General features: G+C 40.3%; 1 protein-coding gene across 2 annotated transcripts in view; it reads right to left on the bottom strand.

The window, feature by feature from the left end:
• Positions 1-27,153, bottom strand: part of jmjd1cb (jumonji domain containing 1Cb) — a 298,027-nt gene that overhangs the window by 48,025 nt on the left and 222,849 nt on the right. For both annotated transcript variants that reach the window (XM_080205413.1, XM_080205412.1), the window contains 4 exons: positions 6,894-6,999; positions 6,531-6,655; positions 4,364-4,507; positions 31-214 (listed from right to left, as the gene is read on the bottom strand). In XM_080205413.1, coding sequence (XP_080061539.1) covers positions 31-214; positions 4,364-4,507; positions 6,531-6,655; positions 6,894-6,999 — 559 coding nt within the window. The remainder of the gene's footprint in view (positions 1-30; positions 215-4,363; positions 4,508-6,530; positions 6,656-6,893; positions 7,000-27,153) is intronic.

The raw sequence follows: 27,153 nt of genomic DNA, 5'->3' as shown, positions 1-27,153 counted from the left end.
AATGAAAATAAAACAAATTGCCATTTTTACCTTCTTTTATAGGATTCTCCCATTTGTCCTCTTTTATCTCATCTTCCTCTGGTATACTACTGTCTGATTCTTTTCTTTTGTTTGAACGGTTGATCCTTTGCTGTTGTTGATTCTGCTTTCCTGATATAGTCTGGGAATTCATCACTGGCCGTGGACTATTGGCTTGTGCACGTGTATAATGACCCTGAATGTGGTCAAACAACATTTTACATTTTGTACAAAAAAAAGGAGCAAATTTAATTTTAAGTTTCGATAAATTTTATCACATCTAAAATCAAAACATGCTCTATATTTTTGTGCAATAATGTGTTTGGTAGCCAGCAGAATCGTTTCCTCCCTCTGCATTAATTATCTTCCAGCCAAATACAGAGAACAATTTACTGATGTGATGCCCGGATGCCCAATAATTCAGATTATGTGAATAGGGAAAATCATTTCAAGAAAGGAAAGATGATCAGGACGATTATTCAGGATGTTACTGTAACAAAAAGATATCATGCTCTGGCTAACTGAAATTTCAGACAGTGCAAAGGAAAGGACTGGCAATGAGCCAGAGAAAAGAGATGAAGCAAGGACGCAGACACAGACTTAGGAAGGTGACATTTGGATTTGTTGCTAGGATGCTGAGTCACTTAACTGGAGCTAGAATGTGCACAGTGAAAGACAAAGTTAAAAGTTGTCTTGAGAACAAGCAGACACTGACAATAATCCAAACAGGGTTCAGCACCACAAAGATTAACTATATAGTGGGATTCAGGACACATATGCAAAACTACCTCAAAATTTCATGTTGGGAGTCATAAAGTATACCTTCAGCCTTCGATAATGAGAAGTTGATTAAGGAAGGTAGATGAGGCAAGCAAATGGCTCACAAATCAGTTTAACAATGATCATGGTTGCCATTTCCATTCGTAATTGGGATGGCTTCTTTCAGGGTAAAAACAAATCGGTTTAAGAAATGCAGGCTGCACCCCTTCGGAATGAGAATGGCAGAGACAGCAAGTAGCTCAGGTCATCTGAGACCACAAACTAGACTGAAGGGGAATGTTGGGAGGCAGGAAAGCAACAGGATTTCAAGGAAGGATAGATAGAAGAGCACTGAGATAAACCAAAGGTTAATAACCCAGTGAAATATTCAAACCAGCTTTCAGCAATATGAACCCAAGAGCAGAAGCAGCAAATCTTCTTTAAGCTGCATTTTTGTCAAAAAGGAAAGCATACAAAAGGTTCAGGGAGCTAGGTAATGTTAGGGATCTAGAGGAGTATACAGCTTGTAGGAAGGAACTTAAGAAGGAAATTAGGAGAGCCAGAAAGGTTCATGAGGCCTTGACAGATAAGACTAAGGAAAAGCCTAAGGTGTTCCACAAACATGTGAAAAGTAAAAGGCTGAGATGCGAAGGAATAGGACCTATAAGATGTGACAGTGGGAAAGCAGAAATAGCAGAGGTGCTCAATGAATACTTTACTTCGGTATTCACGGTGGAAAAAAGATCTTGGTGGTTGTAGTGCAGGCTTGCAGCGGACTGAAAAGCTTGAGTGTGCGGACATTAAGAAAGAGGACGCGTTGGAACTTTTGAATAGCATCAAGATAGATAAGTCGCCGGGACTGGGTGGAATGTACCCCAGGTTACTGTGGAAGGTGAGGGAAGAGATTTCAGAACCTCTGGCAATGATCTTTGCGTCATCAAACGGGAGAGGGGAGACAGGAGAGGTTCCGGAGGATTGCGCATGTGGTTCCTATATTCAAGGAGGGGAATAGAGATAGACCAGGAAATTATCGACCGATGAGTCTAACCTCAATGGTTGGTAAGTTGATGGAAAAGATCCTGAGACAGGATTTATGAACATTTAGAGAAGTATAGTATGATCAAAAGCAGTCAGCACGGCTTTGTTAAAGGCAGATCGTGTCTTACAAGCCTGGTTGAGTTTTTTGAAAATGTAACTAAACACATTGACGAAGGAAGAGCGGTGGATGTGGTTTATATGGACTTCAGCAAGGCGTTCGATAAGGTCCCCCACGCAAGGCTTATTGAGAAAGTGAGGGGGCATGGGATCCAAGGGGATGTTGCTTTGTGAATCCAGAACTGGCTTGCCCGCAGAAGGCAAAGAGTGGTTGTAAATGGGTCTTTTTCTGCACGGAGGTTGGTCACCAGTGGAATGCCCCAGGGATCTGTTCTGGGACCTTGCTGTTTGTGATTTTTATAAATGACCTGTCACCTGGATGACAAAGTGGAGGGATGGGTTGGTAAGTTTGCTGATGACACAAAGATCGGAGGTGTTGTGGATAGTTTGGAGGAATGTCAGAAGTTGCAGCGTGACATAGATAGGATGCAAGACTGGGCGGAGAAGTGACAGATGGACTTCAACCCGGATAAATGTGTGGTGGCACAGTTTGGCAGGTCAAATGGGATGAAGGAATATAATATTAAGGGTAAGGCTCTTAGCAGAGTGGAATATCAGGAGGATCTTGGGGTCCGGGTTCATAGGACGCTTAAATCGGCTTCGCAGGTAGAGGATGTGGTTAAGAAGGTGTATGATGTACTGGCCTTCATCAATCAAGGAATTGAGTTTAGGAGTCGGGAGATAATGCTGCAGCTGTATAAGACCCTGGTCACACCCCACTTGGAGTACTGTGCTCAGTTCTGGTCACCTTCCAGGAAGGACGTGGAAGCCACTGAAAGGGTGCAGAGGAGATTTACAAGGATGTTATCTGGATTGGGTGGCATGCTTTATGAGGATAGGTTGAGAGAGCTCAATCGTTTCTCCTTAGAGAGACGAAGGATGAGAGGGGACCTGATAGATGTGTATAAGATGATGAGAGGTATTGATCAGGTGGACTCTGAGGCTTTTTCCCAGGGCTGAAATGGCTGCCACAAGAGGACACAGGTTTAGGGTGCTGGGGAGTAGGTACAGAGGAGATGTCAGGGGTAAGTTTTTCACTCAGAGGGTGGTGGGTGAGTAGAATCGGCTGCCATCGGTGGTGGTGGAGGCAAATTCCTTCGGGTCTTTTCAGAGACTTCTGGATAAGTACATGGGACTAAATAGGACTTAGGGTTATAGGTAAGCCTGGTAGGTAGAGATAAAATTGGCGCAACTTGTGGGCCGAACAGCCTGTTTGTGCTGTAGTTTTTCTATGATTCTATGATTTGTGTATCCCAGAAGCATTTAAATGCCCAACGTGAAAATTAATGGATAGGCAGGCTGGTCACTGTGGTGATGAGGTGGATGAGGTGGTAGTCAGGAAGATACTTGGGTCTGATCAGAGAGAAGTAGTCGGGTGGTTGGGAGGTGTAGCTAGGGACGGTCAGGTCAGGAGGTGGGCGAGGTTTGGTAATAGGTCTGGACATCAAAACAAAAATTGCGTACAACAGGAAAAATAGGAAAATGAACTAGATTTTTTAAAACTTTGTAAAGAAACTAAAACCTCGTCTAGATGATTATCACAGATAAGTGAATACAGCTTTGATATTTTTAGAAGTGCAGACTTTCAAAAAGAATTACTTTTGTGGGACCTATATTTCAGCAAATCAATATGGCTAAGCAGTTAATGTAGAATTATAGAATCCTACAGTGCAGAAGGAGACCATTCGGTCCATTGAGTCTGCATTGACCACAATCCCACCCAAGCCTATTCCTGTAACCCCACATATTTACCCTGCTGACACCCTGACACTAGTGTCAATTTAGCATAGCCAATCCACCTAACCCACACATTTTTGGATTGTGGGGGGGAAACCGAACACCTGGAAGAAACCCATACAGACACAGGGAGAATGTACAAACTCCACACAGACAGTGACCCGAGGCCAGAATTGAACCCTGATCCCTGGCGCTGTGAGGCAGCAGTGCTAACCACTGTGCCACCCCATATAAAAAGCATGACATGTCCTTTTCTGTCACAGGTTGATATATTGTGCCATCTCAACATCTAATGTCCAATGTGCAATACTTAAGATTGCAATATACAGATGTATTTAGAAATAAATCCAGGAGGTAATTAATATTAAGCTTCTTCAAGCAATAAAATAAATCACAATGCAGTATACTGTAATCTTCAAAAAATGGTATAATTAAGTATAACTAAAAATCACCTGCATATAAAGCCACATACATGCATACTGGAGTTCAGGTGAGTTAATCATCAGTCCAACATTATACATTTGAGTAAATTAATCAAGATTACTGCTTTATTATTTCCAGACACATAACCATTATTCTTTATTTAAAGAAGTGTAGCAAAATGCAATGACCAAATACCTATAATTTGTAAGCTGGAAACACTGGAGCCTTTCACATCCCGCATTAAATAATTCTAATTGTCTTAAATACTCACATGAACTGCTGGACTGTTTTGGTTGGAACGAGACCTTCGTCTTGACGTGATGCCTATGTTTTCACCTTTCAGCAGAGAATGAACAACATCATCCAAAAAAGTCATTTGTACCATAGATGGGTCAACATTTTGTGGTTCTAGCACCTGGTTTGTTCACAAAAACAGAACAGCATTTACAATATGTAGCAAAAAAAACAGCATTTTAGGTGCAGTATCTAAAATATTGCACTGAATAAGCACTAATGGTACTTAGCATTTGTACTATATACATTTCCCACCCTTGACTGCTATCCTGTGACCCATGCTAGAACGTGCATGTGTCGGCAATGTGTTTCACTACAACGAATAGCCTGTTGACATTTACTATCAAGGTTCATCTATGAAAAAGAAACACTGCAGTCAGATATTGCAACTTCCAACATCAGTGAGACTGAACTGTAATATGGGTCTCATCACCTTTCTTAAGGTGGAACACAAATGGACATTTATAAAATTGCATAGGGTTCACATTGTATTTTTTCTACATTTCAGAATAGTCAGATCAATAAATTCATGTAACAACAATAAGAAATCTCTCCAAATCAGTATTCATCAGAGGGCATGGAGGATAGAAGTTAGTGTGGAGCTAATATGCTGGGGCATTTTGAGATCAAGAAAGAAGCGGTGTTGGGTCTCTTGAAGAGCGTTAAGGCACATAAGTCCCCAGGGCCCGATAGGATCTACCCCAGGTTACTGAGAGAGAAGCACAAGAGAGGAAGTTGCTGGGGCCCTAACAAAGATTTTTGTATCCTCACTAGCTACGGGAGGGGTCCTGGAGAGTAGCTAACGTCGTTCCTCTGTTCAAAAACGGGAAAGGGGGCAAATCCAGGAAATTATAGACTGGTGAGTCTCATGTTGGTGGTCCAGAAGCCACTGAAGAGAATTCCTAGGGATAGGATTCCCGTGAATTTAGAAAAGCATCACCTAATTAGGAAAAGTCGGCATGGCTTTGTGCGGGGCAGGCCACGTCTTACTAACTTTTTTTCGAGATGGTGACAGAAGTGATCAATGAGGGTAGAGAGGTGGATGTTGTGCACATGGATTTCATTAAGGCTTTTGACAAGCTACTTAATAGTAGGTTCAGCCAGAAGATTAAGATTCACATGACTTAATCTCTTGAATTCAGAATTGGCTTGTCCAGAGAAGTCAAAGTGTAGTGACGGAAGAGCATTTTTCTGGCTAGAGGTGCGTGACTAGTAGATTTGGATGAAAACATTGATGGGTGGGTTAGTAAGTTTGCAGACACAGAGATAGGTGGAGTTGTTGATAATGTAGAAGGTTGTCGAGGGATACAGCAGCTTACAGATCAGCTGTGGATATGGGTGGAGAAATGGCAGATGGAGTTTAATTCAGACAAATATGAGGTGCTGCGCTTTGGGAGGTCAAATGTTAAAAGTAGCATACAGTTAATGGCAGGACCCTGAACAGCATTGATGTGCAGGGGAATCTCCGGGTTCAAGTCCGTAGCTCCCTGAAAGTGACCACACAAGTAGATAGGGTGGCAAAGGAGGCATGTCATTTTTGTCTTTATTGATTGGAGCATTGAGTAAAAGAGTCAGGTTGCAGCTTTATAAAAATTTGGTGCTGCTGTACTTAAGAGTATTGCATCCAATTCTGGTCACCACATTACAGAAGATATGGAGGCTTTGAAAAGGGCGCAGAAGAGGTTTACTAGGATGCTGCCTGGATTAGAGGGTATGAACTGTAAGGAGAGGCTGGAAAAACTAGGGTTGTTTTCTCTGGACTGACAGGGGCTGAAGGGAGACCTTATAGAAGTCTATACAATTATGAGAGGCTTATATAGGGTTGACAGCCAGAATCTTTTTCCCCAGAGTTAAAAGGGACATGCACGGGGGGGGGGGTTCAAAGGAGATGTGAGGGGCAGGTTTTTTTTTTACTCGGAGAGTGATAACTGTCTAGAACGTGCTACCAGGGATGGTGGTGCAGGCAAGTCGACAGGGGCATTTAAAGGGATTTTAGATAAGCACATGAATACGCAAGGAATAGATGGATATGAACCATGGATAGGCAGAAGGGATTAGTTCAATTTGGCATCAATTTGGCACAACATCATGGGCTGAAGGCTCTGTTTCTGTGCCGTACTGTTGTATGTTTTAAATCCGTTTACCTGGTCATTCATCACGATCATAGTGCGGCTTAAAAGATCGTGATAGGTAATGATACCAGTGAACCACTGGGTGGCAGAATCTTGCCTGTATACTCGTACTCTATAGCCGTTCAATGAATAGGGACCTGTAAGAATCAAAAAAAGAACTGATAACGGCAAAGATAAAAGGCAGAGAATTGAAAATAATGTTTTATATCAGTTCCTGGTGTTACAAGGGTTAAAAAGCTGGCCCCAAAATAAACTAATTGTGTCAAATATGTTGCTCATCATTTTGCATTAAAATGAATTTTAAAATAAAGTTGGTAATATTATTTATTTTTCCACGTAACAATACAAATGCACAAGGAGAACGCAAAATAATACCTTGCATAAAAATCTCCTGAACTTTTTGTTCTTTAACCCAAGCTTTCACTTCTTCATGAAGCAAAGGGTTGTCCCTGAGAACTGGGCTCAGACTGTCTATGTCGTCCTTTTCAAAAAAAAACAGAAGTGTCTTTGTTATTTTGTAAAGCTCAGTGTAGTTGTCGTGCCATGTTCCACTTGTCACAGCTACCTTATTTTTTTAATCTTCTGTACCATAGACCTATTTTCTTACATTCATCCAGAGTCTTTGCCTCTCTTTTCTCACAACCTCTCTTCTTTCCCTTAAGACATTCCTTCAGACCTGCCTTTTAAACAAGTTTTAAACCATCTGTCCTAATGTCACCTTCAACCTTTAATAGACACTGCGTTCGTCCCACCTGGAAAATTGTGTCCAGTCCTGTGCGCCACAGATAAGGTGGACGCGAGACTAGAGTCAGGTGGAGAAACTAGCTGGCTAGGATAGTTCTCCTTAGGACAGAGAAAGTTAGAGGAAGGTTTAAAAGGGTTGTTGAAAATCATTAAAGATTTTAATAGAGTAAATGAGGCGAAAACGTTTCCAGTGACATGAAGTATGGCAATCAGAGGAAATAGATTAATAGTAATAGGCAAAAGAACGAGAGGTAAGCTGAAGGTTTGTTTTCTTTTTTAAACACAGCAAGTTTTCATGATCTGGAAGGTGTTGTTAGAGAGAAGGTGAAGCAGGTTCAAAATTAACTTACAAATGTAAATTGTATATTTAAAGAAAATTTTGAGTAAAAGAAAACTTTGCAGGTCAATGAGGAAAAGATAGGGCAATGGGGACTAAATTCTAGTAATGGCACGATGGGACACGTTCTCCTCTTATACTGTTCCAATCTTTGATTCCATTTGAAAAGACGACAAGTTACAAGACAAGATACCATGGACAATCAAGCATTTGGACAAGGGCCTGAAAATTGACAGACCCAATTCCTACTCCTTAAATAAGGCATATTGCTTTCATTATATGTGGTCATTCCCATTTCTCTTCAAATTAAGGCACATGTTCAAATGAATTTAAGAATATACCCACAGTCTCCTGCTGAGTTTTCAATCTGTGACAGGTCGTAAGGACCTTCCACAAACGTTCAAATTTAAATTAACATTAGCAGCTATCAGAAAAAGCATATAACCTATCATTTTGAACATTAACACATCAAACTAGAGTATTTTTTTAAAAAGGCAGAATTCATGTAAAAATAGATTTCCTTTCTTCTATATACTATAACTGTGCACAAGTCCAACAAATCTCAATAAGATTTCCTTTGACAGTTAACCAAATTATTCTGTTCCAAATCTTTCCTATTCCAAACCAGTAGTATAATTTTATCTCTTCTCAATTGGGGATGATGCACCAGGGAAAAGGGACTGTATTTGTATCGCCTGCAGGTATCAAAAGGGCTCACACTATTTGATATATTTGCAAAAATAAAATGACCTGAAAATGATTTCAACTGGAGAGGGAAGAAAAATAGATAGCATTAGGTGAGATTTAATGAAAAACTCTTTTTCATGCAAGAATTCCTATTTTAGTCTCCAACATCAATGCAGTTGTACAAAGGGAAATCAGTGACAAGCCCAAAAGCAAATTCTATTCAAAATCCTGCTGTAGAAGATAAAAGGATAGGATCATACTTCTCATTTCGCAATTTGAAAAAGGCCAACCAAAGTAAGCAACCTACTTTATTCCATTAATTTGCTCTGAACATTACACTTCTAGCCAAATGACCTTACACTTTTACAAGAAATAAACATATTAGTACACCGAAGTGTGAATGTGCATGTATGCGCATGTGAATAACCTGTATGTAATGCTTTATCTTTTTAAACTTATTTTCTACTTTGACCCAAGATTTATTCCATATTGCATACAATAACAGGCATATTGGAAATTGTGGGTTCAAGTTCCATCATCAAGGCTTGGGCACAAAATCTATACTAACATTTCAGTGCAGAATTGAGGGAGTGTTCCACCAAAGGTATCTTTTTTGGATGTGATGTTAAATTGAAGCCCCAAACTGCCTTTTCATGTGGACATTGGAATTGAGATATGGCCACTTCAAGAGCAGCACAGTCTAAGTCAATACTTTTCCCTCAACTTGTATGGATGATACAGATTATTTGGCAATCATACTACAGTTTGACAGACCTTGCTGTGTGCAAATCAGCTGCTACGTTTCTCCACATTACAGAAATGATCACATTTTGAATGCACTTCACTAATTATAAAGATTGTTGGAACAACCTGAGGTTGTGAACGGTGCTTTGTAAGCGTAATCCAGAAGCCATATTGAAAGCATTCTAAGCGATTGCAATCTTCAGCAAGAACCATCCAAAGCCATGACTGCCACTAACATAACAACAATATTGGACCCCGCTGCAAGTTTCACATTCTTCAAAGTAAAATTTCAACCTTCTGAGAATTACGTCCAGGGTTATCTGCATAACTGCCTAAAAATTAAATCACAATGACGATGAGCTCCAAATCTTGACTTCAGTGACAATGACAGCATGCTTTATAACAGTACAACTGATTATCTCCATTTATCCTGAACGCTGTCAGCACCAAATGGCTCCCAGACTCAGACTGCATATCTAAACTGAACCAATTTAACCATTACAAAAAAGCCTTCCATCACCTCATGCACTCCAAAACAAATTAAATTATTCCAATGTTCTGCTTCTCCAAATACATTAAGGTAATGATTCTTAACAAGCTCACTTCAGGATGTTCAATCACAAGGTGCAAGAACCAAAATATCTGCAACCTACCTCATTCTAATGGTTTTGATCGAGTTCACCTTTGTTCAAATTGAATCATATTGCATAACTGATATTTTTGAATATGCCATACTTAATTCAGAAATGAAATTATGTGAAGGAGTCACATCTCCTACCAACTACCAATTAATTTCAAACACTGTGGTTATTTAATAAGTTAACTACAGCCTCGGCATCATTACCGAGTTGGGAAAACAGAAAACAGAAAACAAGTTCATAAGTTGGCAAGTCAAGATTAATGTTCTCTCTAAATTGCACGCACAACTTCCACATTGCAATGCGGCAAGTTAACACACAGGCTGCTGACAGAAAGCCTCCCTTTTAAGATATTGCACATGTGGGGCCAAATAAAAAAAAAGGTACTGTGCACTGAAATGAACATGCCATGCCTAATTAAAGAAAACTAGAGTGAACACTGGTTGAGAGGCTGCAGCATACATAGCATTTTTGTTAGTATAAAAACATGACTTGGACTGATCAGAGCAGCCAGCATAAGACAAGCCAGGAACTCCAGAATCCATTCCACCCTCAGTCCTAGGTAAGGCAAACAATGTTTGCAGAGATGGGATGTTAAACAAATGAAAAGAAACACAGCTGAACTGAACTACATATCTTGGAACAGCTTGATCCAAATTCGCATTGAAACAAAAGGTTTATTGTAGAAAGTACAGGGAGTGTTCTTACTGGTCACAAAATAAATTTGCTGTACTTACATGGTGCAAGTTCAATTGAAACATCTGTTTCAAACAAATCCAAAAAATGCAGTACTGTACATCCACTAATGTTTCATTTCTCAAATTTATTTTTAAGATGCAAGCGTTGCTCAGCAAGGCCAGCATTTTTTTTGCCTATTCCTATACTAAATTGTTTATTTGTGCCACTTCAGGAATGAATTATGTTGATGTGGGAGTTGAGTCAGAGTTTTGACAGACAGCATTGGTTAACCTCCCCAAAAGGTGTTAGTATTGCAATTGGGTTATTATTACAATTCATCAAAATCATGGCCAATTTAATGGATACCAATTTTTTTTAACATGAATTTAAATTTTCAGATCATATTGGATTTAAACCTGTATCCCCTGAATTAGTAGGCTAGACCTGTGGATTACTCGCTCAATACATAACCAATAAACTACTGCATCCTGTGAGATTGCTTCACCCTCTTCAACAAATACACAGAACACCTTGATATCAACACATACTGGTAATGCACTGGATGAGAATAAAAATGCTAAACTGTTTACTGTACAGACAAAAACAATATTGTTAAGAAAAAAGCCACAATCCTATAACATCTAAACTCAGCTGCAAAATCTATATGTTACATTTTAGAAGTGGGTCAACATATTTGTCATGGCAAGTCACATCAGCATTTATGCCCATCATCTTCCTCAAACACCACTGTTGTTAATCATGCAATCATACAGTGACAGAGTCCAAGCACTATCTAACGGACTAGAGTAATAAGAGCTATGATGTTACAGTAGGCTGTTTTCACCACTTTCAGGATTACAAGGAAATTGGGACAATAGATAGGTCACCTACACTAGTGTCCAGAAAAAAAAAATCACTTTCTTTGTAAGATCATCTTTATTATTGGAAGGTGCATCTTTCACACAAGTCAAGCTGTAGCTCAACTATTCTGTACTATTTTTAAGGCAGAAGTGGATCGATTCTTGATAAACAAGAGGGTGAAAGATTATCAAGGGTAGGCGGAGCACAGATTTGAAGCTGCCATTAGCTATGACCTTATTAAATGATGGAGTAGGCCCGAGGGGCCGAATGGTTTAGTATTACCCCTTGTTCGTACTGTAAGTAGTTTTCAGCCCCTTATTTAAGGAAAGATATTATTTCACTGGAGTCAATTCAGAAGGTACATCAGGATGATTCCCCAATGTAAGGATTCTCTTATGAGGAAAGATTAAACAGGTTGGGAGTCTATTCATTGGAATTTAGAATGGGAAATGATCTCATTTTAACATGTATAATTCTTAAGGGGCTTGACAGGTAAGTGCTGAGAGGATGTTTCTCCTCATGGGAGAATCAAGGACCAAAGGGTCTAGCCTCAGAATAAAGGGGCACCAAGTTAAGACTGAGATGAGGGGGAATTTCTTTTCTCAGAAGGGGGAGAATCTTTGGAAGTCACTGCCACAGAGAGCTGTGAGGATAGTCAACGTGTATATAAAGCTGAAATAGCTGGATTTTTTTGATCAGTAAGGGAATCAAGAGTTAAGGGAAAGGGCAGGAAAGTGGATGTGAGGAATGTCAGATCAGCTTTGATCCTATTGAATGGGGAGCAGGCTTGAAGTGCCGAAGGGCCTACTTCTGTTCCTATTTCTTACGGTCTGAAGAGGCTAATGAAATGATCATGAAATAACTTGATTGCTGCATCAGTGATAACATCTGTAGGGCCAGTGTAGTTTATAATAGGCATGCTTTATTCTTGAAGCTCCAGCTTATAAAGGGGTTGGAAAAACTATTTTAGTTGAATGATGCAACAAGAGATGCAGGTCAGGTAAATGGATTTCAAAAAGCTCAAAACATTCAAAAAAGTTGCATACAAATTGCGGCTATTTGAAGGTGTTCAAGATAGTTTTAAAAAACAGATTCACGCTAATCTTACAATTTTCAACGAATTAATGGAATTCATGACACTTTTAGTAGTTCATTCAAAGAAGGAATAAAGCACAGATGGTCAAGTACCCAGTTGTAAAGCTCAGTCTACTCAAACAATATTTAAGTTTGACTTCAATAACCAAAGACAGCGATTCACAGCAAAGGGTGCAGGAAGGTTTTGCAAAGTAGATATACCTCCATCCAGGAAGAATACACATACTACCACGTGGAATGTATAAAATGACTAGCTGGAAATTAATTTCACTTACAAATCACCTCTTTAAGAAAAACCTAAATTTCCTGTTTGCTTTTTGTTACTGTTATGGATTCCATTCTTAACTTAAACTAGTGTTTCAGATTCAACTTTACAATTCACTTTACAGTTGTAGCCTGCTTTATTAGGTCACCTCCTTTCTCTGAAAAACACATTCTTAATAGCTCAGTGGCTCTGGGACTGTGAAGCAAATTTGGGGCTCTTCCTTGCACCACTGCCAGAACTAAGAGTCATATTTGTGTGTTGCTGATTGAAATTCGTCAGAGAGTTATCTGATTATTGATGACTCAGTGGTCAAACATTTGTTTTGTTGATATGACCACAACATTCTAATTGCTTTGTTGATTTGCTGCTCCATAAGGTTGAACACTAAACCCGCCAATATCCCTGGTTCATTCATAGCTCTTTTTTTTCATTTGAAATCAATGATCCAATCTATATAAAACATTCCCATACTTGTAGCTGGCTAGAACTAGTTTCTCCACTGGATTATCACTGCAATACACAAAGAATTTTCCCTTTCTGCAGAAAGCTGCAGGAGATAAGAAACAGCTGTTTATACAAATGTCATACATACTCATTGCCAGAACAGGCAAACAAGACAGGGGAGTTGTGACTCCACACACCACAGCAATCCTGCAACGCTTACATTGAACCACTTAATGCAAATCAGCTATGAACTTGCAATAAATGAATCTTTGATGTGCCACAAATGGAATGTTCTGACCATAACTACCCAAGACAGCATGCTGCAAAGAGGAAACAGAGAAAGAAATAGGCAGTCACATGTGCAGAAAAAGATCTCACCAGTTAATTGCAGTGCAGACTGAACATATCCCAAGATGTCTGCAGCTGTTGTCTCATTGGACCTGTAATCAGGGAATGAAGGAGAGGGAGAACTGAAAACAATTAACAGCAACATGGAAAGGATGCTCAGAAAATGATTAGAAATAAAAGAAAAATATTAGAACTAAAAGCAAACAAATCCCAGGTCTTCACTCGCTTCATCTGAGGGTCTTTAAAAAAGTGGCTGCTCAGATAGCAGATGCCTTGGTTTTGATTTTTCAAAATTCTTCACGTCCCAGTGTATCACAGAATTGTTATGGCACTTGGCTATTGCATATGTACAGGCTCTCCAAACGAGCATCAGAGTCTACTGCCATTCCTGTACCCCTGAACATGGTTTCTACTCAACTAATCATCTAATGCTCTCTTGAATATCTCAATTGATCCTACCTCCACAACACTTCCAGGCAGTGTATTCTCGGCCCAAACTACTCATGTGAAAAGGGTTTTTCTCGCATTGTATTTGCTTCTTTTGTCCCCCCCAATCTTGATCTCTTTACAAGCAGAAACAGTTTCTCTCTGCCTACTCAATCCAGACCATTCATCTCAATCAATTCTCCTCTTTGCCTTCTTCTCTCCAAAGAGCACAGTTCCAACCTATCTTCATAACTGAAATTTCTCATCCCTGGAACCATTCTTGTAAATCTCTCAACATAACTTTCTTGTTGTGTACTCTATGCCCATATTAATATAGGCCAGAATATTATAATCTGTATTAACTGCTTTCTCCACCTGCCTTGCCAGTTTCAATGACTTATGCATAGACACACCCAGGTCCGTGAAGATTTTGCCCCTTATTTTGCATTATTGCTCCATGTTCTTCCTACCAAAATGCATCAACTTACACATCATCTGTCACCTATCTGCCCACTCCATCAACTTGTCCATGCCCTTTCGAAGTTCAACACTTTCCTCTTCACAGTTTAAAATACTTCCAAGTTGTGTGTCATCTGCAAACTTGGAAATTGTCCCCTGCACATGAAGACCTAGATCATCAATATATATCAGCAAAAGCAAGGATCGCAATACTGACCCAGGGAAAAACACAAAACACAAATAGAAGCAGGAGTTGGCCACCAGGCCCTTCAAGCCAGCCTGCCATTCAATACAATCATGGCAGGTCTATGCCAGCTTCAATTCCTTTTCTGTGTCATTTCCCCAGAGGTCTCTATTCCCTGATGTATCAATACTTATCCATCTTCACTGTGAATGCTTCTAATGTTCCAGTCTCCAACACTGTTGTGGCAGAGAATTCTGGAGATTCACCACCCTCTGCAAGACGGAATTTATACACACCTCAGTTTTAAATGACCAGCTCTTTATCTTGTATCAATATCCCTTGGTTTGTGTCTCTCCCACTCATAAAAACATTTCAACATCTATCCTATCAAGTTCCCTCAGGGTCTTAGATGCTTGAATAAGGTCATCCTTTACTCTTCTAAACTGCAACGAATTCAGACCCAGACTATTTAGTCTCTCTTGATTGGACTACCCTCTCCACTCCCAGGAATTAGCCTGATAAGTCTGACTGCCTCCAATGTTACTACATCCTTTTTAGATAAAGGGATTTAAACTGTATGCAATATTCCAGGGTGAGGCCTCACCAACATCCTGTACAATTGCAACATAACCCTCCCTATTTTTAAACTCCAATCACTTTACAATGAAAGCTAAAATGCTGTTTGCATTCTTAACTACTTGTTGGACCTGCCTGCTAGCTTTTCATGATTGATACACTAGAACACCCTTTTCACTTTCTATTTCACTCACCTACAGTCTCTCCATTTAAATAATAATCTGCCTTTTGATTTCTCCTACTCAAGTGCATGACCTCACACTTCTTCACATTAAACTTCATTTGCCAGTTTTTTGCCTAAGTCACCCAATCTATCTATATCCCTTTGCAGAAGCACAATATCCTCATTGCAACATGCTCTACCACCTATCTTTGTATCACTGGCAAATTTGAAAACCTTACCCCAGGTCATTAACATAAATTGTGAACAATTGCGGGCGAAGAATTGATTCCTGTGGTGCTCCACTATTACATCTTTTCACTCTGAAAAGAACCCATATGTTTCAACTCTCTGTTTCTATGTGACATGCTAACACGCTTCCTCCAATTCCATTGCCTTTTACTTTATGCACCAGCCTCTGAGGTAGCACCTTATCAAATGTCTTTTGGAAATCTACATTAGCTACATCTACAGATTCCTCTCTATCTACCCTCCTTGTTACATTCTCAAAGAATCCGAGCAAATTTGTCAAACATGATTTAACTTTCATAAAACCATGTTGACTTGGTTTGATTTATTCAGCTTTCCTAAATCGTTAGCTATTTCTTCTTTGATTATTGACTCCATCGTTTGGCCAATAGTAGATGTGAAACTAATTGGTATATAGCTTCTGCCTTTTTTTATTTTTAAACAAGGGAGTCACGTTTGTTGTTTTCCAATCTTTCTAGTACATTCCTGGAATTTAGCAAGTTACAAAAAATTTCAACCAATGGGTCCACGAACTCTCCATCCACTTCCATTAAAACCCTATTCTGCAGTTCATCGGGTCCTGATGATTTGTCCACTTTTAGCCTGTCCAGTTCCTCTAAAACTCTATCCCTTGTGATTGGGATTTTTCAAAGTTCTGCCATGTTATCTGAAACCAGCCCATCTGATATCCTCCAGATTTTCGCAATGTCTTCCATGGTGAAAAATTTATTTAGCAGATCCGCCATTTCTTTGTATGCTGTTATTAATTCACCAGTGGCGTCCAGTAGGGGTCCCACATTTACCATAGTCACCCACTTCCTATTTAAATCCACTGAAACTCTTACTGTTTGTTTTTATGCAGATTTTTTTCCTCAAAATTCATTTTCTCCTTATGAGCTTTTCAGTCTTTTGCAGCTGGGTTCTAGATACTTCCTAGTCTTCTGGTCTACCAATATTCCTTGCCACTTTGTATAACTTGCTTTTCAATTTAACATTATTCTTGACCTTGAGTGTTAACTATGGATTTTGCTTCTTTCTTGTGGAATCCTCTTTCTGATTGGGATATATTCCTGCTGAGCATTTTGGATCAGCTGTTTGAATATGCTGCTCAGCCACTGTATCTTAGCTTGTTTATCCAGTTCACTTTGCATAACTTCTCCTTCATATCATGATAATTGCCCTAATTTAAGTTGAAGACCCTGGTTATTGACCTAGGGTGTTCACCCTCAAAATGTATCTGGAATTCTATCATACTATGATCATTAATCCTGGTGGGATGCTTAACTGCCAAATCCCTTATTAATCATTTTTCATTGCACAAAACCAAATCTAAAGTAGCCTGTTCCCAGGTAGGTTCCACAACATACTGTTCTAAAAAGCAATCCCTGATGTACTCCACAAATTCTTCTTCTACACTACCCTTGCTGGTTTGGTTAATCTATTTGCAAATAATATAAACAAATTAAAATCTCCCATGATAACTGCAGTTCCCTTCCCCTGTGGCACACAAATGGCACTGACTGTGATGCAAGATGGCACACAAATTATGCTGACTGCAGGGCAAAGCAACACACAAACAGCGCTGACTGCAGGGCAAAGTGGCGCAAAAATAGCACAGGCTGCGGAGTAAAGCGACACCAACTGCAGGGCAAAGCGGCACACAAACGGCGATGACTGTGAGGCAAAGCACCACATCTAGGACGCAAACCCCAGATCTAGGACATCTCATTCTAATCCGACAGAATAAATTGGAAAGTTAAAAACCCAAACATTTGAACAGTTTTGAGTGAATTGACAAGACCACAGGATGTTTCATGAACATGCAGCACTGTCCCAGCAAAAAACTGGGACGTCTGGGCACTATCAAGGTAGTGCTGTTTCACCCAACAGATGCAGGAACTTAGTAAGGAAAGGCTGCATAAACCTGTATTGATTGTCTTCAGTTTAGAAGATTAAATGAGGGGGTGATCCAATGCTCTTTGAAATAATAGACAGTGATTGCAAGTGTATATCCATGCAGATTAAATATTTCCGGTGTTGGGGGACTCCAGAATAGGGGAAAAACATTAGAATTAGGTTATTTAACAGTGAAACAAATAAGCTTTCCTTCTTTAAATCTGGAATTCTTACCCCCCCCCCCCCAATAACTTGATGCTGGGTTAACTAAAAATTTCAACACTGATGCTGATGCATAGTTTTTGTTTCATTAAAACTATCAGAGAATATGGATCAAAGTCGGGTGAAATGGAGTTGATGTACAGAACACCCATGATCTAACTAAGTGGCAGAGCTGGCTTAATGTGCCAAATAGTTTATTTATAGTCCTATGGAAAAGCTGTGAAGTAATTACTAAAATTTTTCCCCTTTCAAACAATTCATCAGAGCAGTTTGCTGGCTTTTTATTCTGGTAGATTGATGTATGAACAGAATTTAAATTTAATTCTACGAGAAAGGCCTGGGAGAGAATCATTAATTTGTCTGGAGTTATTGCATGGCTGGAAAAGCTGCATTCCAGGTTTCTTTCCAACAAAACTTGACTGCAATTGGAACATTATATGGCAAGAAATCTGTCAAACATGAGAAAAAGAACTTGAGAACTTTCCTCCACATGATCCCAATGAAAGAACAAAATAATAGGCTTTACTTGAGAAAGAATTAGCCTGATGTTTTCTCACATCAAAAAACTCCACTCACCCTGTTTTTAAACAGTAGGTCAACAAACCACCTCCAGTCAATTATTACAGGGCAATATGCTGACGACCTTTTCTTAATCCTATCAATGTGCCTGAAATTTCATTTTAATAGTCATGCAGTATTTGCACTGCCACAAGTCTGAATGATTCCTAACTGTGAACTTTGCTCCAGTTATGTTCTTTATTTACAACCCCCAAACATTACCAGCATTTAAATTCTGTGACAAAAGCAAAGGCATGGAACTCAACAATCATTAAGTTAATGATTTACTTTGATCTATTTTGGTGCATTGTGACACTGAAGCATTCACTACCCTCGATCTTCTCCAGGTCATTCTTCTGTAGTTCCCCGTAACTTCCAAATACTCAGGGTTGCCGGGTCATTTTCCCTTCATAAAAATTATAAAATGGATGGATTAAAAACAGTCAAACATATAACTAGAAAAGCCTAACCCTTCAACTGTGTTATCTGAACTCAATAAGAAATTGCAAAAAATCAGCAAAGGTTTATCTGGCAGATTAAAATACAGCAAATTTTTGTTTCGTATAAATGGTTATGTGTGGGGGAAAGGTGGAGAGAATAAATGATCTGTTTGCTTATCTTACGGGACCAATTTAAGAAAAAACAATGGACATATTTATGCCAAAACCGACTGATTATTCTGTCAGCCATCTGCTCAATTGATCCACATCTTGGCCCTATAATTATTAGTAAAACTTCTATTATGCAAGTCATCTCATGCAAGACACTTGGCAACTTACAAACACAAACCCACATCCTATCTGTCTGTGTAACAGCACACCTCGTAGCTTTATCAACGCATTGCAACTGCTGATTCTTTGCCCTGATAAACTCGCTTTATAAGTGTGATGGAATTTCAGCTGTGCAAGCATCTAGAGCAGTGTAATGGTTATAAGCTTCCCTAAATCTAACCTAGACAAACAGCGACAGAAAATCTACTTTATTTGCAAATGACAATTAGCTTGTGGAGGTGTAACCATGCACACAGCAAGATGGAGGGTTGCACTTTTGCACTCAAAGCACTGAAACCTGAATACACAAACAGAGCGAAACACCCTGGCTTATAACTCATCAGAACACCAGGTTAAAGTCCAACAGGTTTATCTGGTAATAAAAGCCACTACCTTTCGGAGCACTGTCCCTTCTTTTTCTTTTTCTGCTTTTTCTGCTCCTATTTCTTATGTTCTTATGTGAATGGGAGTTCAATTCACAAACAGGGCATATAATGACACAAACTCAATTTACAAAACAATGGTTGGAATGCAAGTCTTTATGCAGGTAATCAAGTCTTAAAGGTACAGACAATGTGAGTGGAGAGAGGTTTAAGCACAGGTTAAAGAGATGTGTATTGTCTCCAGACAGGACAGTTAGTGAGATCTTGCAAGTCCAGACAAATTGTGGGGTTACAGATAATGTGACATGATCCCCGGTTGAGGCTGTCCTCATTTGCGCAGAACTTGGCTATCAGTCTCTGCTCAGCGACTCTGTTGTCGTGTGTCGTGAAGGCCACCTTGGAGAACACTTACTCGAAGATCAGAGGCCAAATGCCCGTGATCGCTGAAGTGTTCCCCAACAGAAAGAGAACACTCTTGCTTGGTTTTTGTCGAGTGGTGTTCATTCATCTGTTGTCGCAGCGTCTGCATGGTCTTCCCAATGCACCATGCCTCGGGACATCCTTTCTTGCAGCATATCTGGTTGACAACATTGGCTGAGTTGCAAGAGTAATGTACCATGTACCTGTGGATGGTGTTCTCACGTGAGATGATGGCATCCGTGTCGATGATCCGGCACATGTTGCAGAGGCTGCTGTGACAGGGTTGTGCACTGTCGCAGCCACTGTTCTCCTCAAGACTGGATAGTTTGCTGCAGACAATGATTTGTTTAAGGTTGTGTGGTTGTTTGACAGCAAGAAGTGGGGGTGTGGGGATGGCCTTGGCAAGATGTTTGTCTCCATCAATAGCATGTTGGAGGCTCCAGAGATGATGTCATAGCTTCTCCGTTCCGGGGAAGTATTGGATGACGAAGGGTACTCTGTCGACCATGTCCCGTGTTTGTCTTCTGAGGAGGTCAGTGTGGTTTTTCGCAATGGTGCGTCAGAACTGTCGATCGATGAGTCGAGTGCCATATCCTGTTCTTATGCGGGCATCTTTCAGCATCTGTTGCAATCCTCCTCATCTGAGCAGATCCTGTGTATACAGAGAGCTTGTCCATAGGGGACGGCCTCTTTAACATGTTTAGGGTGGAAGCTGGAGAAGTGGGACATCGTGAGGTTATCCGTGGACTTGTGGTGCAGTGAAGTGCTGAGATGACCCTCCTTAATGGAGATGCATGTGTCCAAGAATGCAACCAATTCCAGAGACTGACTCAACAGACTGATCAAGACCTTTGATCCAGACCTTCAGAGCACTCTCCGTGCTCTCATCCTACGTGGGAGATCTCTACTGCCTCCCAAAGATACACAAGGGAAACACACCCAGTCGTCCCATCATATCGGGCAATGGGACCCTGTGCGAGAGCCTTTCCAGCTACGCCAAGGGCATCCTGAAACCCACTGTACAAAGAACCCCTAGCTTTTGTCGCTACAATATGGACTTCCTACAGAAACTCAGCACACATGGAACAGTTGAACCAGGAGCACTCCTCATCACAGTGGATGTCTTAGCATTCCCTTACAATGATAGCATTGCTGCAATTGCCTCAATACTCAACGCTGACAACTGCCAGTTTCCAGACGCAATTTTGCAACTCATCCACTTCATCCTGGACCACAATGTCTTCACCTTCAACAACCAGTTCTTCATCCAGACACATGGAACAGGTATGGGGACCAAATTCGCTCCTCAATATGCAAACATCTTCATGCACAGGTTCAAACGAGACCTCTTCATTCCATAGGACCTTCAACCGATGCTATACACTAGATGTATCGTTGACATTTTCTTCCTTTGGACTCATGGTGAACAATCACTGAAACAACTATATAACATCAACAAGTTCCATCCCACCTTCACACTCACCATGAACTACTCTCCGGAATCGGTTGATTCTTGGACACACACATCTCCATCAAGGACGGTCACCTCAGCACTTCACTGTACTGCAAGCCCATGGACATTCTCATGATGCTCCACGTCTCCAGCTTCCACCCTAAACACGTTAAAGAAGGCATTCCCTGCAGACAAGCCCTCCGTATACACAGGATCTGCTCAGATGAGAAGGATCGCAACAGACACTTCCAGACGCTGCAAGATGCCCTCGTAAGAACAGGATATGATACTCGACTCATCGATCAACAGTTCCAATGTGCCACAGTGAAAAACCACTGTGACCTCCTCAGAAGACAAACACGGGACATGGTGGACAAAGTACCCTTTGTCGTCCAGTACTTCCCCAGAGCTGAGAAGCTACAAAATCTTCTCTGGAGCCTTCAACATGTCATTGATGAAGACAAACATCTCGCCAAGGCCATCCCTACACCCCCACTTCTTGCCTTCAAACAACTGCACATCACACAGACCACTGTCTGCAACAAACCAACCAACCTTCAGGAGAATGGTGACCACGACACCACACAACCCTGCTACAGCAGCGTCTGCAAGACATGCCGGATCATTGACACGGATGCCATCACCTCATGTGAGAACACTATCCACCAGGTACACGGTACGTACTCTTGCAACTTGGCCAACATTGTCTACCTGATACGCTGCAGGAAAGGATGTCCAAAGGCATGGTACATTAGGGAGACCATGCAGACGCTACAACAATGGATGAATGAACACCACTTGACAATCACCAGGCAAGACTGTTCTCTTTCTGTTGGGGAACACTTCAGCAGTCACGGGCATTTGGCCTCTGATCTTCGGGTAAGCTTTCTCCAAGGTGGCTTTCACGAAGCACAACAGCACAGAGTCGCTGAGCAGAGACTGATAGCCAAGTTCCGCACACGAGTACGGCCTCAACCAGGATCTTGGTTTCATGTTACACTATCTGTAAATCCCCATGACTTGCCTGGACTTGCAAAATCTCACTAACTGTCCTGTCTGGAGACAATACACATCTCTGTAACCTGTGCTTAACGCTCTCTCCACTCACATTGTCTGTACCTTTAAGACTTGATTACCTGTAAAGACTCGCATTCCAATCATTATTTTGTAAATTGAGTTTGTGTCTTTCTATGCCCTGTTTGTGAATAGAACTCCCGCTCACCTGACGAAGGGGCAGCACTCCGAAAGCTAAAGGCTTTTGCTATGCAAATAAACCTGTTGGACTTTAACCTGGTGTTGTGAGACTTCTTACTGTGTTTACCCCAGTCCAACACCTCCATCTCCACAGTATAACTCATCCTGCCCTGCAGAGAGTCAATGAAAAATGATCATTTTGTCAAAGAATCAGAAGCACGTGGTATCCATGAAACAGTGCTTGAATGAACCGGTTAGCTCAGTTGGCTAGACAACTGGTTCGTGATGCAGAGCGGCGCCAACAGTGCAGGTACAATTGCTGTACTGGCTGAGGTCATTTATGAAGACCCCGCCCTCTCACCTTTGCCCTTCGCCTAAGATGTGGTGATCCTCAGGTTAAATCACTACTAGCCAGCTCTCCTCCTCAAAAGTGGAGAGCAACCTGTGGTCATCTGTGGCTATAGCAACTTTATCATTCACTTTTTTTTTGCTTGAACGACACAACATTTCAGAGAACAGGAAGAAAAATAGACAACACAAAGAAATATTTGCCAAAGCTGCACAACATTTACCTATTCTAGATGTATCATTCATTCCTGTAATCGTACAGGAAGAACCTATCCCTGAAAAATTGCTGAAATTACTTCAAAGCATTCAAATCAAAATCCAAATCCAAATAACAGGAATTGGCATATACGGCGAACACTTTGCAATGCATGTAGCCATTTGACTCAATACAGACTGAAATAATTGATTTGCTATGAATTACACAAAACTATGAATAATAATATACAACTAATTCTGGTTCCACATTAGCATAGGTATTTACTATGTTCACATCTCAAACTTGAGAACCAAGCGTCAACAATTCAGTTTGCTCTCTGATAAACCAAACAAAATGATTACAAATGCAAGTTACCAAACTATAAAATTACAATCATCTTAAAACTTAATGCTCTCACTGTACCAACATGAATTAGATAAGAAGATTTTGGATGGGATTTTCTGTCTAGTTCAGCCCCGGTACAGTTCCCCAACAGAGGAGGGTGCAAACAAAGGGAAATCCCGCTGAGAGCTGAGGAGGAGGAGATTCCACCAATGGTCAATGTTGAGCTGCCTCTGCCGCCACAAACTCATCACAGGATGTGAAAAATCCTGCACATCATTGTAAAATTCAAATTTTTAAACCTGATTAACTTGTAAAGTGCCTCAAACAGTAGTTGTGCATTCCTCATGAACGACGTTCAAAGTTAAGCATGTTGCATAATCGTGATCCGTAAATTTATCCCTTAAGGGTCTACTTGGTATCATTAAGTGTTTACAATATGCAGTATTTTAAAAGGTACTCAAATTGCACACATTAGAAGTCTGCAAAAAATATCTTCGGGCAATCTCTGCACATGATACCAAAACATTTGTCAATTTCACCTGAAGATTATAATTACTGCCACCAGGGCAAATTTTAAATGTTATCTCGTCTTTGATGTTTTCTTGTTCTCTTTTGTATACAAGTGCAAAGGCCGAATTTAACTTCTGTTTCAAGAATCCAACACATCATTTCAAGTTTCATTGCAAGTTTAAAAGATTGATACTGTGAACTCCACATAGTCTCAAACACGAACAGAATATTGAGAATTTGTAATATATATAAAATCTAGCACTTAACTGCATCTATCAGCCAAAGAAATCATAAGATGTATTTCAGCGCAGTAGATCCAACAACCAAGCTCACTGCCTGCTGCAATATTAATGACAAGTAAAAATGAGTAGCAATTACAATTATAATACTCATGCCTATTTTGACACAAAATCCTGAAGCTCTAAGCAAAATTAAACTTTTAATATCCATTAAACCTATGTGCATTTACAGTCCTCAATGCCTCACAAATAATTCCAAGCAAAGTTAAATTCAGTCATTCCCAAAGCCATTTACAATTGATTCTTCAAAGAAATTGTCAGCTTCTCTCACACCCCCTAACAAAAGACACTGAAACAAAATGACCATACAACAATGTCTTCTCCTTTATTCATTTCTATCTCATGTTCAATCACTTGGCAGTCTCTCTAAATGGTATAAAAACCCAAACTGGGTGGTGGGGTCAACATGCAACAACACATTGTTTCTCTTAAACAGGTTGCAAGATATCACCACTTCGTCACCTCAAATATTTCTCTTTTCCAACCTATTTTGGAAAATTAAAATCTCCTGCAGTTCAAACTCTAATGTTAATACATGACTCTTTAATTTGTCTACAAGCTTTGTTTGAAATTTGCTTTCCACTATTCAATAGTCTACAACATGGTCCAATTTTCTTGCTATTCCTCAACACAATCCAGGGATTTCATTTGGACCATTTCTCTACTCAAGTACCACTCCCCATTTCCTTTTTCCTTTCGGTCTTGTCTTTCCTTAACATTTTAAATTCAAGTATATTTAACTGCCAATCCTGACCCAGATTCAATTACTGCTACAATACCACAATTTCCTATTTTAATCAAATTTAGTTCTTCTATTTTGTTTTCTAGTCAGTGAATTTATATGTATCCAACTAAATTAGAAGTGCTGAGATTTGGTTAATTTTCTCTCTTTACCTTTGCACATCCAACTTTTAAAATGAAACTATCTTGTTTTGTTTAACCCTCTTTCAACTTTCCCAGTTCTCCTTTATATACGCACTCTTGGATTTAAGTCCTTCGCTTGCAGCAGCCTGTGGCTTTATGAAAACATTGCCCTTGCAGTTCAATCTGCAATTTACTTAATGGCAAGAGAAGTGGTTTCAGGTGAGGGAAAAAGATGTGTCCAAAGCCCTGGTACGGAAGGCTGCATCATTAGAATCCAGTGGAGATGGAAGAACTGGGAAAATGGAATGGAGTCTTCCACGAAGCAGGGTGTGAGGAAGAGTTGAGGTAGGTGAGGGAGTCAGTGGGCTCATAACAAATATTATTTAATAGCCTATCACCAGAAATGGAGACAGAGAAGGGGAGGGAAGAGTCAGAGATGGACAAAGTGAAACTGAGAGCAGAGTGGAAACTGTGGGCAAAAGTTAATGAAGCCCTTCAATTCAGAATGAGCACAGGACATGGCACTGATACTATCATCAATATATCAGAAAATGAGCTGAGGGAGGAGTTCCAAGTAGCATGGGAACAAGGAACGCTCTACATAACTTGCAAAAAGGAAAGCATAGCTAGCACTCATATGAGTACACATAGCAACACCTTTAACTTGGAACCAGTAGGGTGAGTTAAAAGAGATGTTATCCAAGGAGAGGTCAAATTCTCCCAGGTGGATGAGGGCTCTGATTGATAGAAATTGGTTGGAATAAACTGAAAATCCTCAGATCATCCTGGTGAGGGATGGCAATGCAGAGCCATTGGCCATCTATGGTGAAGATGATACAGTTTAGGGCCAGGAAATCAGAAACTGTTAAAATGAACAAGGATTTTAGAACAGTCACAAATGTAGGCCAGGAGAGACTGGACAAGTGGAGAAAAAAAGTCAAAAGCAGGAAGAAGTCAGTTCAGTCGGCAGGAACAGACCAAAACAATTGGTCCACCAGGACAAACCTGTTTAGGGATCTTGGGAAATAGGCAGAAGCAAGCTGTCTGGGGAAGGGGGAACCATGAGCTGGAAAGCTATGGAGAGATGATCACAGGAGGAGATGAACTCAATGCCTGTTCTGGAAAAAATAATTTGATATTCAGTGGTGAAATCATGGTCCAGGGATAGGTAGAGCGAAATGTTGGTGAGCTGCAGTCAGTCAGTCTGATGTCAGGGTTAAACCTGAGAACACAAAGTAGAGCAAAAGGAGACAGGTTAGCTTCAAAGAGAGCAGCGGAGAAATCAAGATGGGCAACATCATGTTGGCAGTTCTCAACAAATAGATCAAAAGCTAGGAGTCCAGAGCGAGAGATCTTAGTGTTGGCAAAGCACTGGAGATCGATGAAACAGTACACTGAGCTGGGAGAGAACTCCTAGCGTAAGAAGTGTTTGTGGAGCCAAAGATGCCAGAAGTTCTTAACGTCATGCTGAGCTCAAAATTAAAGGTGCTAAGGTAAATGTGAAAGACAAATATTCAGCATCACAGAGGGTATCATGAACATACATCAACAGGTGAGATAGGAAGACTGGGATAAGAGAGAAGTGTAAAGAAAGCGATCTAGAGGCATGTTGGTGCCCATGATTTGTTGGAGCTTGCAATTTCTTAACACCTGAAAGAGAAAATGCTTTCTGCTAAAATACTGGATGAGTCGAATGATGAAAATAAACTGCAGAACAGGACAGTTTTGACATGGTATGTGTCAACACTGATGAACAGAGAGGTCAAGATTGTGCCATCACCATGAACAGAATGTTGACCTCTGGATCCAACAAGAACAGCCCAAGGTCTGTTGAATATTTAGGATTTACTTGTAATCGTGTGGATCAGAAACAGAAGAGCAGAATTTTCAATAGAATCCACATGGAATAAGTTGAGCTGAAGACAGCTGCTTTGAAAGCAGATTTTGATGGATATTGATCAAACATAAGGAGGGAAATGGGAAACAATGAAGGTGAATAAGGTAAAAGAGACAAATGAGAATCCTGTCACAGAGAACAGCAGAACTTCTAAGTTGGCATTTTTGGAACAGAAGTAGCAGTGAAATAAGCCTGAATCAAAAAGCACAATACTGCAGATGCTGGAAATCCTGCTTGAAACCTATCATATCTCTAACTTTTCCCAGGTGATCAAACGTTAAATTTGCTTCTCTCTCCACATATGCTGTGTGACTTGCTGAGTATTTCCAATATTTTCGCTAAAATATCTTCAACAGTATTTGAAAAGTAGTAAAATAATCAAGTT

Source organism: Carcharhinus amblyrhynchos, chromosome 17 (assembly GCF_965287045.1).
Source record: "Carcharhinus amblyrhynchos chromosome 17, sCarAmb.v2.hapA, whole genome shotgun sequence".
Classification (NCBI taxonomy): Eukaryota; Metazoa; Chordata; class Chondrichthyes; order Carcharhiniformes; family Carcharhinidae; genus Carcharhinus; species Carcharhinus amblyrhynchos.
Note: the sequence above shows the minus strand (reverse complement) of the source record. Positions and strands in the feature narration are given on the sequence as shown.